Source organism: Ambystoma mexicanum, chromosome 8 (genome assembly GCF_040938575.1).
Source record: "Ambystoma mexicanum isolate Mex_15411 chromosome 8, UKY_AmexF1_1, whole genome shotgun sequence".
Classification (NCBI taxonomy): domain Eukaryota; kingdom Metazoa; phylum Chordata; class Amphibia; order Caudata; family Ambystomatidae; genus Ambystoma; species Ambystoma mexicanum.
The window spans coordinates 738,649,780-738,668,598 of record NC_090929.1 but is presented as its reverse complement, the minus strand read 5'-3'; the positions used below and the strand labels follow the sequence as shown (position 1 = coordinate 738,668,598).

Here is an 18,819-nt window from a genome sequence, read left to right as displayed (position 1 = left end):
GAAAAGTCCATTTGGAAATCCAGAGGAGTAGAAACGGGAAAGGACTACTCTCATGAACGCCACCAGTTTAATAAAAGTTGCTCCAACTCCTTGCAAGGATAAACCACTCATAGCTGAAGCAACTGCAATACTGAGAATCCCGATCAGCTACTTTTGGAATCCACTACCTGTTTGGAATCACTAGGAATCAACATGCTAAAGCCGTCAGATACAAGAACATCAAAAACACAAATAGAATACAATGCTAGTGTGGACGCAACTAGATCAAAGCAGCAACAATCAAATCTAGAGAAATTCGAAGATGTTTCAACTCAGACTCCAACTTATAAACAGATAAATTATACTTCAATCAAATCTAGCTGTGATCAGAACTTTACAGTTGTGTCCACACTAACTACAATCATGGCACCGTTCATGAAACTGCATGAACAAATGGCTGAGCAATTGAAAGATCAGACCAGACTTCTTTTGCCATGTCAACTTCCAAAGTGATCTTTGTAGAAGGTTTTGTAACCGCAATACAGAAGGAGATGGACACGAGCCAAGCAAAAGTAACTACTCTTCTTCATTCTATATTGGATCCAGTAATTAAAGACAGAGAGAATCGACGTCTGTCACGACAACTACGATCAGTTGACTTAGAAGTATTAACAGAAAAACATCTAACATCAATGAAAAACCCTTTTGACCCAGAGGCTGAAAGGATACCACATCCTGATGTGGTTCAAAAGCCAACTGAGAATCAAGTAAACAGCAATGGGTCTTCAATGTTAGTACTTAGTCCATCAATTACTCTGAGTGTTGAAACAAAGATAACTGCTGTAGCAGTGATGTACCCAAAGGATGACACACTGGTGGTAAATTTAAAAGATGATGGCCCTCATTCCAACCCAGGCGTTAAGGGTTTAACGGTGCCGTCGGCGCCGTTAACCCTTAACGCCTGATTTCCACCTTAACGCCTGCTTTTAGCAGGCGTTAAGTACCAAGGCACTAAGCGTCCTTGGCGCTAATTACGGCACCGTAATTTACGGTGCCGTAATTAGCGCCTTCCCCACTCCCATTATGCCCTATGGGGCAAAAATGGGGATGGGGAAGGGTAAATGGGGATTGGGGATTTACCGGCCCACTCACCTTGGAATGGGGCGGTAAATCCGCCATCCACCATGGTGTAAACGGAGTTTACACCATGGTGGTAAAGTAGGGAACTTACCACCTGGGTTGGAATGAGGGCCGATGTCATTCTATCGGAACCTGAAGTGCAGGTGTCAAAACCACAGATATGCCCGATATTCGTGAAAGGAGCAATAGTTCCAAAATTGGACATAGGAAAAACCTTGCCAAAATTCAAAAAAGTATCAAAAACTAAAACTAGGTCAGCTCCTTCCATGACTAATGGCATAAGAGTCCAACATTTAGCAAACCAAAAATCTATCAAGTGTGACGAGATTAAGTCTATTCATTCAATCAAAGATCTGAAAATGACAAAAAAAGATCTGCAACGAATCGAAACAGAAGTAAATCAAGCTGCCTTACAGGTTACAAAGAAGTCACCTCAGAAGAGTCAACAAATAACATCTGCCAACATGAAATCTTCACTTAAGGCTTGTCAAACTTTGAGTTTAGTGAGAGAAAATGCTGCATCCGATTTAATAGAGTTATCCACATATTCCATCACTGAAGACAGTGAGATTGAAGATTGCGAAGCAGACATAGATGCCATATCTATGGCTACCTCAGACTCTGACAATGATGTGGACACCTCAATAGCTAAAGAAAAAGTGCCATGGAAACGTGCTCAAATGGGACTGCTTAAACTCTGTGTTGAGGAGATTTGCACGTGCAAAGATTGTTTACAAATTAACAAAGTTAAATCAATATCTCTTCGCATGACACATCAAATCTCACAATCAATTAATCACGGTACCTCAGATGACATCAAGGATGTAATGCCAGAGTCTAACAAGGAACATTTTTAAAATCCAGTCATAATTGAACCAGACTCTGTGATGTCATCAAGTGTGGAAGCACTCACACTTCCACAGTCTACTGCAGTAGTCTGTGAGACACTTCCAATTACGGCTCCTGTGGACTCTTATTACATATCTCAGTTAAAATTGTCTAAACAACACCATGTTAAACATCAAGAATTGACAACACAACAACAAGCCCGACCAGTACATTATGAAGATGGATTACTGATTGAAAGACTTTGTCCTGAAGAAGATGGTCTTATCCTAAATCATACAAATGTTATCAGGCTCTTACATCATGTTCCTTCACTGAGATCATTGGTATCAAATGATATAGCGAGAGTGGAATTTATGGATGAAGAAAGACTAGATAGAGTACTACTCCATCCTACAACTCCACTAATAGCTCAACTATTAAAACAAGAAACGTCACAATTAAGGTCATTGGGCTTTGATGTTATAGATCAGCCGATTGCAACTCGACTAAGAAATTTACCGATTAAGACTGCACTAAATGCAAGAAAGCAGTCTACGAGAAGAAATGTGGCAGAAGGAACATCAATGCATTATAATAATGATGAAAATCATGCGCACCGAAGAGAAGGACGTGACCATCACCGATATGCTTCAAGACATAGAACACCAGAAAAAAGAGAATTTGACCATCACAGACGATCCTCTCAAAGAGATAGACCAGGATCTCCTCCATACAGAACCTCAGATCGTCAAGAAAGATCACAGAGAAGGAAAGATCAAAGAGGTCGACCTAGATCTCCCCTATATAGAGCTTCAGATCGACAGGAAAGATCACCCAAAAGAAAGGATCAAAGAATGCCAGCTAAAGGCTCTGAAGACAATTGGAAATGGCTGATGGGCCTAGTGGCGGATGAAATTCAAATGCCATAGGCCAGGTCAAAAATCGTTAACAAACCCCTAACAATTGCATCATGGATAATAGGGGTTTTATGCCTCTTTTTGTTCAGCAAAATGATCAGATTAGAGAACATGACATATTTTGCCTACAAGAGACCTGGCTTCGCGAGCTCCCTATCGTGTAAGGTTATTCAACTTATTTAAATCCTGCCACCAAAGGCGTGAAAGGTCGTCCAATGTCAGGTCTCCTGGTCCTAAATAAAAATCAACTACAATATAAGATCATGGCTGAACTTAATCCGACTTCTCTAATCCAAATACTTGTGGGCAAATTGGAATACAGCGAAGACAAGACAGATCGCATAATCACTGTACTTAACTTGTATTGGAATCCGAACATACTAACTAGCTTGGAATTTCCTGGTCAAGTTGAAGGGGGGATTGATCACTGCAGAAAAAACTGGCTGAACACGATGTTCATTGTCTGTGGAGATTTGAATGGTAAGTGCCTAAATATTAATGATGAATTTAACATCTCTAACAACATCATAGCTACTTCAGCTGAATGAAGAGGCCTTCAGTGGAATATGGTCATGGAAGAAAACAATTTGTCAGTCCTTAATGGCTCCACATTGGAAGACTTGCCAGCGCAAATCACAAGGAAAAACACCACAAAAGGACAAATTGTAGACTATATATTCATCTCAGATTCATTGCTCTCTGGGGACAACAAAATAAGAGTGGTTCATATGCAGGACAGCGTCCACAATCTGTTGTCTGCAACCTTATTTCAAGTGACTCATAGAGACAATTATATGGAGTCAATGTCTCTAGTAGTAACTATTGGTAAAAATCGTTTGAGAATTCCGCCATCAAAAAGATCAATGTTGACTGCTGCATTAACAAGCGCAATAAATTTATCGCAAAATTTTGAAATTTTGAAATCCAAAAAAAGGCTTGGGAAATGTGCATCGGCATCCAACTCACAATTTTGATGCACAGATCGTAACCCAAAAGAAGTTAATGAGTCAGCAATTGAATATTCTAAAACAAGATAGTTCTCTGCCAGCGTTGATGCAAAAACACAAAATCCAACAATACCATCGAAATTGCATGCAACGCTACAAATAGGTTCTCATCCGAAAAGATGCAGAAACTATGCTGTCCTCATTGAAAAATAAAAATACAGCTGAGATGTGGAAAATAATAAACAACTCGGAAATAGAGCAAGATTTGCAATTCATGACCCCTAAACCTCCAGAGAAATGAATTGCTCACTTCAACTCCTTTTTAGACAAAGGCGAATATCCACTTCTTGTGTCGAAACCCGCAATAGAATGGCATTTAATAGATACATCTAGTGAAATTATTGCGGAAATCATTAACCAGCTATCAACCTCACGAGCTTGTGGTCCAGATGGTCTTAGCAACACAACGTTAAAAGCTGATGTTGCCCAGTGGGCGAACTTTCTATCAATCTTATTTACCTACATTGTCAAGGTTAATCAAATTCTACCATCTTGGAAGAAATCCATTATATTCCCCATCCATAAAAAGGGTGATTGGGCAGAACCTATAAATTATCACACCATAGCGCTGCTTGACGCCCCTGGCAAGATCTTTGGCACTCTCATTCTCAAAGCGCTACGACATTGGGCAAAGAATTCCGATCATGTGGACTTATGGCAAGCAGGATTTGTCTGTGGAATCGGGACTGCTCTTAACATATTCATTTTAAATCTACTTAAGAGCAGAACTGAACGAAATAGAGATTATAAAATCTACATTGCGTTCATTGATCTTACGCAAGCGTTTGATAGTATATCTCAACCTCGACTCTGGTCAAAATTATTACAGTGGAAATGCCCTCTATTCATATAAGCTCCCATTCAGGCGTTTCATCAAAATACCACTGTTCAAATATGGCTTAACAAAGCAGGTTTGCTGACGAAATCCATATTAACAAAAAGAGGATTGAAGCAGGGATGCCCTATGGCATCCGAATTATTTAATCTTTTCACCTCAGATGTTGGCAATCCCTTTAAGGACATCAGACACTTTCCTCCATCAATAGCTAATATGAAAGTGAACAGGCTCTTGTACGCTGACGATGTGGTCCTCATAGACCATACCGCAGTAGGCCTTCAGCAGCAATTGAACGCCCTACACAATTATTTAAAGACAAATGGCCTTACCATTAATCCAAAAAAATCAGCCATTTTGCCTCTGGGTCTGCGACAACACCAAATAAAAGCTAAAGGTTTGAGCTGGTCGTTACTGGGAACAAACATTCCAGTGGTACAGTCGTTTGTCTATCTGGGAATCTGCCTAAACTCAAGCAAGATAGATGCACCAAGACAACAGGCTTTGATCAAGAAAACAACAAAGTTAGCAAATTTAGCTAACATTTTGACAAAAAAATATTGCAATTTTAGCCTCATACCATTGATCCACTTCTATAAAGCCAAAGTTGTTCCCATTTTGAAATATGGAGCAGAGACTTCATTCAATTTTGATGTAAAGTACTGCTCACTACTGGAAGGGCGTTTCTGGAAAACAACATTGAGACTTCTAAAGGGAACCCCAATACAATCAACAAGAATGAAATTGGGTCTGACATCTTTGGCAGCAATTGCCGAATGGAAGATACTTGCCTTCTACAGAAAATGCAGAGATGATCAGCCGAAAGGAGGCTTTGCATGTCTGAAAGAGGCTTTAGTGACCCAGTCAGAGCCGACATTGACTAAATGGGAAGATAAGTGTCTGATTATTTTACATCGCCTACAGGAAACTAATGACACTCTAATGAATAATCCTGATAAAATCAAAAGGAAACTCTATTTGTTGGATTGGTTCAACACCGAAGAGGAAAGACGCAAATATAAGGGATATGGGGCCTCATTACGACCCAGGCGGTAACCATGGCGCTGATAGCGCCATGGTTGCCGCCAGTATTTTGCCAACTCCGCCATGGTGAATGCCGGAATTACCGCCCCATTCCAAGGTTGGCGGGGAGTAATTCCCCATTCACCATTGGCCCTTCCCCATTCCCATTTTTGCCCCCATAGGGCTCAATGGGAATGGGGAAGGTGGTAATTACAGTACCGCAAATTGCGGTACCGTAATTACCTCAAAAGTCCCTTTGGGGGTTCCTTCCTTAACGGCTGGTAAAACCAGCCGTTAAGATTGGGACCCGCAAAGGGACCTCGTAATTAGGCGGTAAGGGTTTAACGGCGCCAACACCTTTTACGGCACCATTAACCCCTTACTGCCTGGGTCGTAATGAGGCCCATGGTAAATTATGGGAAGTCAGTCAAAAACCGCATTCCATCTCTAATTATTTGAAAATATTTCCTAACTGGTTCTTTTGAGATCAGTTTCTACGATTCAAACTAAATCTGATCCAAACCAACAAAATTGCCTGGTGTAAAACTCTAAAAGCAGGACCATAGACATGTCGTCTATGTAATGAAGAAAACTCTGTTGAAGATTTACGACATTTGGTAACCGACTGCTCAGTCTTTGAGAACCAGAGATCAGTGATAATGTGTGATGCCGTCAAGAAGTATGGACACAGATCAAAGAACCTTTGGTAGCAAATGTTATTAGCTAATGAGAAGACATCCATAACTTTAGCTCTTGTTAAATTGCTAATTATCATAAAGGGACAGCTTGCAGGAGCAAACTAGATGAAATTATCATATTTTTGTATTGTATTTATGACATATTCAGTTGTAATGTCTTTTTCATTCATGTGAAGTGCAAATATGTGACCAAAGGTTGTCAAATGTATAACCATAAAATCACGTTAAATAAATAATATGAAAAAATACATGGCCACAAAGAGTAATACCCTTTAATTCCTTGTCTCTTGCAGAAACTAATGCAAGGTGTATTCCAGTTGCTGACCCATAAATTCGATATAGAATCTGTTTGGACAAATATCCTTTAACATTAACATGTTACAGCAAAAAAAGGTCCTCCCAGAGAAGGAGCTTCTTGTTAAAAAAGTTCTTGCCTGAAAATTGCATTGTGGTTTCTATGTCTGCTTCTGAAGACAGAATGTTCAGAATTCAATCAACACCAGTAGTTATTGACTGATACTCGAGGACATAATGGGAAGTTATGCTACAGAAGTCACCGTAAGTAAAACAAGACAGATATGTTTTGGGTGTGCAATATATAACTGGTCACTGTTGTTATATAATACTCGCCAGCCTGCAATATCTGCCTGAAAGCCTTGCACCTATTTTCTTATTGCAGGCTAATTGTGACATCACAACTGACTTGTAATAAGAATATGACATCCCAACTACTCTGTAATCAATTATTCAGCTCCCAGTGTGTTGCAGAAAAATAGTTGAAGCAGTTTAATGTATCAGAAAAGTGTTCATTTTGTATTTTAAATAAGTAATGACATGTGGATTATTGCTTGCATGTGTTAAACTCCAGCAGTGCACAGATTTAACATTCTACCATAATGGGTTCCTTATCAATGAATGGCTGTAAAGTGACACAGAAAACGACTCTGCAAGTAAGGAATGTTAAAAGTATTTCACGGCTTTAAGTGCTGCAGGCTCAAGCAACAGGCCTTCTGACGTCACAACTGGGGCAGAATAATTGATTACAGAGTAGTTGGGATGTCATATTCTTATTACAAGTCAGTTGTGATGTCACAATTAGCCTGCAATAAGAAAATAGGTGCAAGGCCTTCAGGCAGATATTGCAGGCTGACAAGTATTATATAACAACAGTGACCATTTATATATTGCACACCCAAAACATATCTGTCTTGTTTTACTTACGGTGACTTCTGTAGCATAACTTCCCATTATGTCCTCGAGTATCAGTCAATAACTACTGGTGTTGATTGCATTCTGAACATTCTGTCTTCAGAAGCAGACATAGAAACCACAATGCAATTTTCAGGCAAGAACTTTTTTATCAAGAAGCTCCTTCTCTGGGAGGACCTTTTTTTTGCTGTAACATGTTAATGTTAAAGGATATTTGTACTGCACAATATCAACCCCGGAGTGGTCCCCTGGTGCTCTGGCAGATCTAAAAGGAAAGAGGGTAGGATGGGTTAGTAAGGCTGAGCAGGAAAAGATCAAGAGAGCTGTAATGTACTGTTGGCAACCTCAGTTCGGTTACCACTCTTTGCCAAGCTTAGGTGTGCTTTCGGTTGGTAGCCATCATGTGCTGTTGTGCGAGGCTATGTGTTGTTTGTTTTGTTGTTGCGATGTAGTGAAGTGCAAGCGGTTTGTTGTGCTTTAGAGGTATGGTTGTGTTTAGTTAGAGTTTCAGGGGTGTATGCAGAGGGGTGAGGTTTTGTAGTAGGGTTGGTTAGTGGCATCACTATCTAGATGTGATGCATGCTAATCTTCCCAATTCTGTCTAGATGTGACGCAAGCTAATATTCACAATTCTGTCTAGATGACGCAGGATAATATTCACAGTTCTGTCTAGATGACGCAGGCTAATATTCACAATTCTGTCTAGATGTGACGCAGGATAATATTCACAGTTCTGTCTAGAAGTGTCACCAGCTAATCTTCACAATTCTGTCTCGATGTGGCGCGAGCTAATATTCACAATTCTGTCTCGATGTAACATAAGTTAATACTTACAATTCTGTCTAACTGTGACGCAAGCTAATCTTTACAATTCTTTCTAGATGTGACGCCAGCTAATCTTCGCAATTCTGTCTCGATGTAACATAAGTTAATATTCACAATTCTGTCTAATTGTGATGCAAGCTAATCTTTACAATTCTTTCTAGATGTGACGCAAGCTAATCTTTACAATTCTGTCGAGATGTGACGCAAGCTTGATATGTGGGGTCGTAATCGGATAGAGGTGGGAAGGCTGCCAGAGGAAGAGTGACTCAGGAGTCCTTACCCTTCAGCTAGCTTGCCTTGGGGATGAGTAAGGGTAAAGTCCCAGGCCTGATAGAATGCTAGAGTTATGCTATGGAACACACAAAAGAGGAAGCTATAACACTAGAAAAGGCTTTCACTTGCTTATAGAGAAACTGTTAACCTTTGCATGACACCTAGTTATGCTCATGGTAAATCTGTTTCAGATCAATCAAGTTGCAATTACAAAGTCTACTTTACTAATACAACCATGGTATTTAAAAACTACAAACTACAACCACAGTTCATTTATTAATTCAGTCCATGTACTTTACTCACTCGTAAACTAGCATTTTTTACTTCACCACCAAAAGTCCAAAACATGTATTGCTACCAGCACATGTGCTAATAGCCTTATACACCTCGGGAGCGGTCATTATCGCATGGGATAATGACCCTTCCCCACCTAATGGGCCTCGGGTTCCCCTCTGGCCATAACTTTGTGATGAGTCATGGGGCCTCATTAGGACCCAGGCGTTAAGGGTTTAACGGCGCCGACACCTTTTACGGCGCCGTTAAACCCTTAACGCCTTACTACGAGGTCCCTTTGCGGGACCCGACCTTAACGGCTGGTCTAGACCAGCCGTTAAAGTAGGGGCCCGCAAAGGGACTCTCGAGGTAAGTACGGTACCGCAATTTGCGGTACCGTACTTACCGCCTTCCCCATTCCCATTATGCCCTATAGGGCTAAAATGGGAATGGGGAAGGGCCACGGTGGCCTGTAGAATTACCGCCCCGCCAACCATGGAATGGGGTGGTAATTCTCCATTCCACCATGGCGGACTCTGGCATCGACCATGGTGCTAATAGCACCATGGTTTTCCGCCGGAGTCCGAATGAGGCCCATTGTCCCTCAGTCTACAAGGCTTTAGCGATGTTGCTCCCTGGAAGTCGTTTTCTGTGATGTTCTTTCCAGTGCTGTTAATGCATTTATGAATTAGGGAACTTCGCATGTCTTTCGCTGCAAATCCTAGAACCAGCCCTAATGAAATGACTCTTACCACTAGGTAGCTGCAAACGTAGCACCTGCACATGCAATAGTTCATAAAATGCTGTGGAAACAGCTCATTACTTTCAGAAATAGAAAATTGCATGCAGGGTCCAAACAAGAGCACGTGCCCATCTGCGTCAGGCGTAAGTTGCACATCCCCTGGTATCTAATTGTAATCTGAGAGTTGAGTGTACACTCCGTGAGTGCGTGAGTACCAACATGACCCTATTGACTCTTGCTTGCTTTGCCATTAACAGTACGACTGGTGCTCCTGGATCCCAAATTCGCCCCCTACGATGAGAAATCCGCCCCCGACCGAGAAGGGGGTTGTCACGATAGAACACATCATTGAAACCTTGCCAGACAGAGGCCGTTCTTGCTGGCATCTTGGCGCAGTCTGGGCATTGAGCCAGTTCCAGGAAAATGAGGTCAGTGTCGTTCTTTACAGCACATACATATCAAGGGGACTCAGCATTTCATGTATACAACGTACAGTGTCATCCTAAGTATTGTGCACATTTGTGTCTGTTCTACATGCTTTGGAAAGGATGGAGTGCTCGAATGTGTTGGCAAACATGAATTAAAGGATCAGTATTATTCATTGGATAACCTTGCATGAAAAGGAGGTGTGTTACATGTTTATGCTTAGATAAAAAATGGATTCAGCGTGCCCCCCAAAAATCCCTGGGGCATTCATTCCCAATTCATTGGCAAGCCAATTTCATGAGAATCATTATAGATTTGGCATTGGCCATGCCAACCGTTTTGGCTTTAGTACAGCATGGGGCATCCCCTTGCCAGGCACGGCCATAAATAAGTGTACTAACTAGCCATTATTGGTAGCAGTTCTCAAATGGTACAAGTGCCTGGTTAATAACAGCATCAAAGCCAAAACTGTTGCCATTGCCAATGCATATTTTTAACAGAACTTCAGTGAAAGTCATGCATTATGCTTATTGTGCTTATAAATCAAGTGACTGAGGGCACACTTGGTTAAGGCATCTTATTACACCAACAGTGCATTTACAGTTCTAGTTAGGCCATCAACCCTCATCAACCCTCAGGAGATTGCCTTGAAATAACACTGACAGGCACTTAAGCACGACGTTTGATGTTGCTGCTTACTGCCCAAAAGAGATCCCAGAAGGATGTGCTTTGGGTGGGGAGGGGAAGGAAATTGGTGTTACTGGCCATAGGGATTAGCATGACCATGGGCGGTAAATGGGTTGCCTAAATACCCAAACAGCACCTAGAAGCTTTGTTTCCCTCCTCAAATCACATCCTCCTGGCTGTGCTCCAATGCCATAGCTGTGGCTTATCAGTGGCACGTTAGCGCAACAGTGCTGTAACCAAATTCTTGTAAGCGCCCAGATGCCTGATGGCCCGGTGCACTCTATAAATAAATAAACAATACAATACAATACAATACAATAACAAAGAGGCAGAGATCAGGAAAAGCCCAGCACATTTGGCAAAGTAGCCTGTGCACCCGCCAGTCAGTAACATGAGGTGTAGCTGTTGCAGTAATAATGACAACATGGGCACGGATGTGCTGTGAGTGATAGCGTGGATGGCACAACGTTTCCTTTGTAGGAAGCGTGGGCCTTTCCGGCCCCAGAAGATTCACACGGACCCCCAATCCTCCTCCAATGTGCTCCGTCTGGGCCTTATTGCCCATGCACATGGTTACCTCATACAAAAGTCGGAGTACATGTAAAAGCAACGCGTTCCACGGCATGGGGCATGGACCCATGAGTCCATGCCTTCTGTAGAAGCAGTGCCTTCAAAGTTAGCAGGAATGCATTCCGTCTGTGAGCCCTGGGCCCTCCACCTTTGTAATACCAATGGACGCCCCTAACTAGCACAAAACTCCTTTATACCAAAACTGCTGCCACTCGTTTCTCCTTTTTCTGTCCATGGTACTTGGTCCACTAAGGACTAAAGGTTCCATGTGTTAAAATCATGGCAAAAATGGCCGTGAACACAAAGTATTGTGGCAAAAAGCTGTGATTTTGACGCCGCAATCCATGTAAAGGATGCGGGGGACATCCCCGCAACCCCCGTACCATTATATCACTCAAGGGGAGCAGGGGACACCCCCGCAACCCGCGCTCCCCTTAAATGGTGTAATGGGGTACAACTGTAACGCGGCAAACCACAGCATTTTTGCCGCGATTTTTGTGTAAGGCGACATTATTGCTGTGATTTTATCACTGCATACCGGACTAAAGAGAGATTAAACATGTCCACAGCTAATCACATCTATATATTGCAGCTCTCACAATGTCTCTTGCTGGACGGTCGCCGAATCCTGGGCATGATGGATTGGATCTATCCAATGAGAAACATTAGAAAAAAGCACCTGTCAAATGACTGAAATAAGCTCTAGCACCTAAGAAGGTTCCCCTCAAATCAATGGGACCCCGGTTCCCAAGCTCCGACTCGGCTCTCAACACAACTCTTAGGCAGTTGAAAGCACCCAAGATGTATTAAGTGCCCAGGAAAGGTTGGGCAAGAAAGGTTCAGAATGTGCTGATAGTTTCACTCAGCCAGCCTTGGGGCTGGTAGAGCCTTCATGGGCCTCAGACAAGAGTCTATGAGGGTCTGACCCACACGAGGCTCTAGGCTTTTCAAATGAGATCCTTCAATGCACGTTGTGTTTCAGCAGCACACCAGCCACAGAAGACAGATGCAAGGACAATGTTCTGCCTCTGTCATTAATATATCAGTTTGGGTTATTACTTGGCAGTGCCACTAGAAGCCAAAACTATTATCTTAGAGTACAGATAGAGAGAAATGGCAACAGAGGAGGGACACACAGCTTGACGATTGTGTTTGGTATTTGCCCACCCTTCGACTGCCCATGGCCATGCTAATTTCTATGGCACATCCCACCCAGTTCCTGTCCTACCCTACTAAAACACCTCCTCCTCGGAACTCTTTGAATTTGTCTTAACCAGGCCTTACCATCAAACTTTGCATTCGAAGTTCCTGTCAGTGTTTTCTCAAAGCAGTCTTCTTAGAGATAATGGGCCTCATTACGATCCAGCACCTAGCAATGGGAACTCATTGCCAGGCGCCAGGAAAAATGACTCCCCATTCCCATTTGAGTCCCATTGGACTCAATGGGAATGAAGAGGACGGATGCACTGGCGCCATTCATGAATGGTGTCGGTGCATCAGTCAAGGTCTGCCCCCCAGGGCAGATCTGGAAAGCTAAAAGGCACCCGCTCGCAGACCTCGTACTTTGCCGGTCCGGTAACAGCGGTGCTGGTAGCTTACCGGCACCATTGTTACCGCACCGGCAAACTTGTAATGAGGCCCAATGACTTAATTCGTGCTGTAGACACGCTATTGATGTAATAGAAATGTCTTAACCATGCCTTCAGCCACTTGATTTACAAGTTCTGTTAATAGCAAGGATTGGCAAAGCCAACAGTTTTGGCTTGTGTATACATATTAGGGATTTGCCAGGCACTGCTATTAGATGCCCATGTACTCACACCATTTTGCTACTGCTAGTATCAATAGGCAGTTCATTCCACAATGGCAGTGGCTGGCAAGTGTCTTTCCCATGCTGACACAAAGGCCCAAACTGTTGGCATTGCTAATGCTTGTTCCATGCTATTTGTGTGCTGTACACTTATCTTGTGTCCAGAACTGTTATTGTTGGTCTCGTTGGCAACAGGGCTCCAGAGACAAAACATGCTGTGACGTCGGCCCACAGTGATAAACACAATTCGTTTTGTCACATTTTGAAATAACCATGGCAACTATCAATTACTTCTTAGCATTGCAGGCAAAATATTGGAAACAACGATACCTGAGCCTGAGCTATTCTGAAGCAGCGAGAAAGCCCTCTTAACTGAACTTTAATTTGGTTTTAAGCTAAACAGAGGTGCCTAAAAACACTGCTGCAATCCCCAAGAGACTTGGATCAAAACCATCTATGGCTTTGAAACTACTAGAACGTTTGTAGGAGCACGATACACCATTCGACTACAACGCCACCAGGACAAGATGGAGGCCGTGGGGACATCTGTTGTATGGCTAGCCTCGTTCCTTCAAAGCACTCTTACCAGGTTTGGGGTGGTGATTTCACTTTAGCAACTCACAATGTGACATGTAGAGACCATCAAGGCTTAGCCCCCCCCCTGTAACTTTTCAGGGCGTACATGTCCTGTATGCAGATGTTATTTTGATCGTAGCATAGGCAAAAGCATGAAATCCAACCTACCTATCCATAATGCAGGAATGGTGACGTCACACAGCCAAAAGGGTCTAAAATTGAAATTCTGTTCTTTGGCAAACCCGAATTTAGCAACATACCATTAATCTTCCACAAGGCCAGGAATAACCTGGACATCTTCAATACCACTTTTCCTTACACCCGTCTCTGTGTAAGCATGCCTCAGCCAATGAGATGACAAAGAGTGCACACCTGCAACACCTACTTTTACTAACAATTCAATTGTTTTCAATCATGTTATAATCATCCCTTCAAATCAAGGTGACATCTTTGGACCTCCTGCTTTCAATTAAATATGTACCCAGTGCCATTGATAGATATTTTATTTCTATCGCGCTTGTACACAAGTGTTTCAGAGCGCGACAAGGCAAGGGTGGGGAACAGTGGAGAACAAAACAGCGATCTTACTAGGCCCAGTGACATTGAGAACGTGCAAGTGCATGGGAGAGAGGGGAGGGGAAAAGTGCATGGAAGGGGGAGAGGTGGAAAGTGCGAAGCAGAGGAGAAACAGATAAATAACAATAAATAAATAATAAAGGCAACAAACAGTGGTAATGCAGCCAGCAATTTGCAAGTGCTAGGTTTAAGGCAGCAGACAGGGTAGGTCTGATAAGTGCAGGAAGAAAAGGGGGGGGCTGTATGGGTACAGATACAGACCCCAGTGCAAGGGTTGGCCCGGAGGCAGTGCAGGATGAGCAGGTACCTGGGACCAAAAGAGAGAGGGTGGCCAGGTGCACAGTGCCAAGAGAGAACAGATCAGCAGGGGAGAGGGGGAGCGAAGGCAGAAGAAAAGAGGAAAGTCTTGAGGTGCTTCCGGAACCGGAGATGGTTCTTACCCAATGTTCAAAAACATTGGGAACTTTTTCAGTCTAGCAGCAGGGACGTCATTTCACCAAAATGTCTGCTGTAGTGGGAGTGACCTTTGATGGCATCACTGGAAGTGATGTCATTTGAACACCACTCCGAAGTAACATCAGGGGAAGCCATGGAACACGACCTTTCACTCCTTACAAAACAGGACGGAGCATTACATAGCATTGTTCCTAGGTACACTATGAAAAATATGGTTACGATATCACTATAATGTGATATGCATTTCATACAAGAATGGATCACCCTATGTATTGTTAATATCAGTGTGTACAGGCCCATATTGTCAAATTACTGTCAATGCAAGCAGACGTCCAAGGAAAAATGATAAAGTGTGTTATTGAAAAGCACTTACGCTTAGGCGCTTTATATAGAACAAATATACAATATCATCCAATTTGCAGAAAACCAGCAAAGATTAACGAATTTGGACCAAGTCCCACGACAGGCCCCCTTTGGCGATCACCTCTACGAGATAGAAGATCTTCTAACTGGTCAGTCAATAACGAGAAAGACACACCAATACGAAATAGAAGATCCTCAACCTTGATCTCTGACAACGAGAAAGAAACAATAACAAAAAAAACAGACATGTTTGCACTAATGTCAGCGATAAACATTGCCATGAACCCATTCTGCAAATTACACAAATCCATCCATGAGACTTTAAAGGATCAGTTAACTTTGGTAGCTATGCTCCACATGAAAATGATCTATGTAGAAGAATACATCATGGCTCTGGAAGCAAGGGGAGGAAGGACCAGTACAGCAAATAGCTCAATAAACCATATAAATGGAGAACCTAGGAAACAACACGATCCGGAAGTAGTGAAGCATATTCAACAAAAAATTCAATCGCATCTCAGACTGAAGATACATCACAAACAGCTCTGAACAAGTCGGTCAGAGATGAAGGACAACAGACTGGTGAAATAAAAACGTCAAAAGAGAAACAGAGTGCCGCACTGAATGGCCGAGAAGAACACAAGAAAGGGCCCCAAGTAAAATCACGAAATCAACAAGGGGATAAACAGCAGATTGCAATAAAGAAACAATCGGAAAATGGCTGTGTGGTTATGATTGTGGAAAAAGATGTCCTGAGTATGACGCCTGTTGCAGGCGAAGGGGAAAGGGAGCCCCAAATCAAGACTCAAAGGGGGGAACCTTTAAAGGTGACCCGTGAGCAAAGATACAATGACCTACAAAGTAAGGAACAAATAACATACCCGCTTTTTGCAAACGAAAAAAGACATACAAAAAAAGTAGGAAATAGAGTGATAACAATAGAAGCCCAGCAAATGAACTCAGATACGATGAAGAATCCAAAAAACAACCAGAGCAAAGAAATGCAGCCTAATGAACAGTCGAGAAATAGAACTGTAGTTCTCTGAGACATAGAGCCTCTAAATTCGGAAAAAATAGATCAAGCTGTTTCTCTAAACAAACGACAAATGGTGATTGAAGACCAGGAAGAGAGTATTGACCTTATGGACCTGTCGGTGTACTCAGTCGAAACCTTGGACACAGAATCCCTGCAAACGATGCGCTCTTCGATAAAAGAGCTAAGAGCAAAAACTCAAGAAAATGTGGTCAAAGAGCAATCAAGTCCATTTCTAACTCTGAAAGAAAGGCGGGAGAAATTATCAAGGGGTTCTTCGAACAGTAAAATGGTCAAAATGCCCCCAACAGGAAGAGAGAAAGGGAGGTCAGGCCCCAGAGAGAAAACACTGGACTCACGGGATATGAAACACAGGAACAGATCACGCCGTACAAAAAGAACTATGAAAAATCAGTTCTGGGAGGAAGTTCAATCTATCAACAACCGAAAGAAAGAACAGAAGAGGAAAGCCTTACCGGAATCAAGTCAAGAAAGAAATCCAAGAAAGAAAAGAAACAATAACCCAGACAATGAAAAAGACACTCACATCCCATATAGTAAAAGATGGGTAGTGAAAGGTCTTTTAAATTGGAACGTGTGGGTGATACCCGAAACAATCTGATCCTGAACAGGAAAAACATAATGGCTTTAATCAAGTGCATACTGAATCTGAGGCAGATCAACTCTGACGACATCAGATTTGTTGAATTTAGCTCTACGGGAAAAGCAGACTGTGTTTATCTGCATATCCCCTCTCCAATAATCAGGTCAATGATAATAATGGAACAGGAAAGTTTCCAAATGATGGGGCATGACTTATGCGAGTGCCGCTTAAGAAGTGTTAAGGCACAGCATGAAAAAAGACAATGGGAATCACAAGAGAACACACAGTCAAAACAAGAGAACTCACCAGCCCGTACCGACAAACCTTTAGCTAGATCAACCAAAATGTCGATACAAAAAGAGGAAGAGACCATAAACGTCAAGCAGACAGGCACTACGGAGAGGTCGGGTCAAAGAGTAGAATCAACTGCAGACAGAATGGAGGAAACTCCAGACTTGGATCCTTGGAATAATGGAAGATATCCAAAGGGTCCTCTCCAGAGACTAACAATCACATTCCCACAAGAAGACGCAGACAGGGACAACAATCAAACAACTATGAATAATCTTAAGGACGGGGAAAAAGGTGAACTTTCCCGATGGTCGTGGATTTCGAAAGCACTAATAAAGAAGAGCTAGCCATGCATAGAAGAGACGGACAGAAGTGAGGAAGTGTGGGGAGTTGGAGTCAAAGATGCGGGGAAAGATACCATCGTAATGGGAAGTTGGAACACTAGAGGATTCAGTCACCTATTGGCAACAAGTGATGTCAATTTAGGGGACTTTGACATCTTATGTCTCCAAGAGACATGGCTAATAAAAAAGCCATTTCCGGAGGGATATGAAACTTACCTTTCCCCAGCGACACGCTCCGAAAGAGGCCGCCCATCGTTAGGTCTGCTGACAGTCATCAGATCTGGAGTGGGATTTCAACACATAAAAACTGTAACAGCAACCATCCACTCCCAAGTATCCGCTTTGAAATGGACAAAGATAACCTCGGAAAACAACAAAGACACTCTAAAGGATGAAACAGTGATTCTGATAAATACATATTGGAATCCTGCAGCGATCAAGAATGAGGATTATCTGAAAATGGCTGACAACATATTGGAAAGACATACCTGGAAAGGGCGCCGAAATTCATCATTTTATGTGGTGACCTCAACGCGGTTTGCCCCAAATTTAAAATTCCTGAAGGAATGAGGAAAAAAGTCCCATTAAATATGGTCCGAGGACATTTATGGAAGGCGGCGATGTCCTCTTGGGATCTTCATAGCCTAGAAACATCAATACCTAGCTGCGGTCCAATAATCCCGACATGGGAAAGAAACAATCAGAGTGCAAACTTAGACCATATATTTGTCTCAACTCAGATGCTGAAGATTGTTGCCGATTTCGAGGTGGTGAGAACAACTAATAGTGACCACAACCTCTTAAAGGCAAAATGGACCAACAGGAGGAGTACCAGACCAACTATGGTAGCCGAGATTGAGGCGTGTAAGGGAGGAACAAAGCTGAAACTGTCTGCAAATGCAGTGGTAGAATTGACAGATACATACACCACATTTGCAAGATAAAGCTGCAAAGGGGCTTGAAAAACAACAAAGAAAATATTGATTATCAACCTCTGTTAACAGTCTATGAAAAGAAAAAAAAGGTTTGGCCAAATCGCGAGATAAAAATCCATATACACAAATTCAACAAATGTATAGTGGAAGAGAGAAAATAATTAAGAAAACTAAAACACCAAACAAGAAAAACAAACACCCTTGAGTCTGCGAAGCAGGTAAAAGTCGCAGTGAGGGTATATAAAAGCTGGTTACGACATCAAAGAGCGACTATTAACCAAGCAGACGCAGCTGCAATGCTAAAGACAGTGTGCAGCAAAAAAACAAGAGATTTCTGGACCCTGATTAGAACAACGTCAGGGATCCAAAACAACCCAAAACAACCCAATAAATAACTTT

At 42.4% G+C, this 18,819-nt stretch overlaps 1 protein-coding gene across 1 annotated transcript in view; it reads left to right on the top strand.

Annotated features, from left to right (window-relative positions):
* ALOX5 (arachidonate 5-lipoxygenase) overlaps positions 1-18,819 on the top strand; it is an 846,300-nt gene that overhangs the window by 741,968 nt on the left and 85,513 nt on the right. Inside the window, exon 13 of the mRNA XM_069610558.1 lies at positions 10,007-10,177. Within this exon, the coding sequence (XP_069466659.1) occupies positions 10,007-10,177 (171 nt within the window). The remainder of the gene's footprint in view (positions 1-10,006; positions 10,178-18,819) is intronic.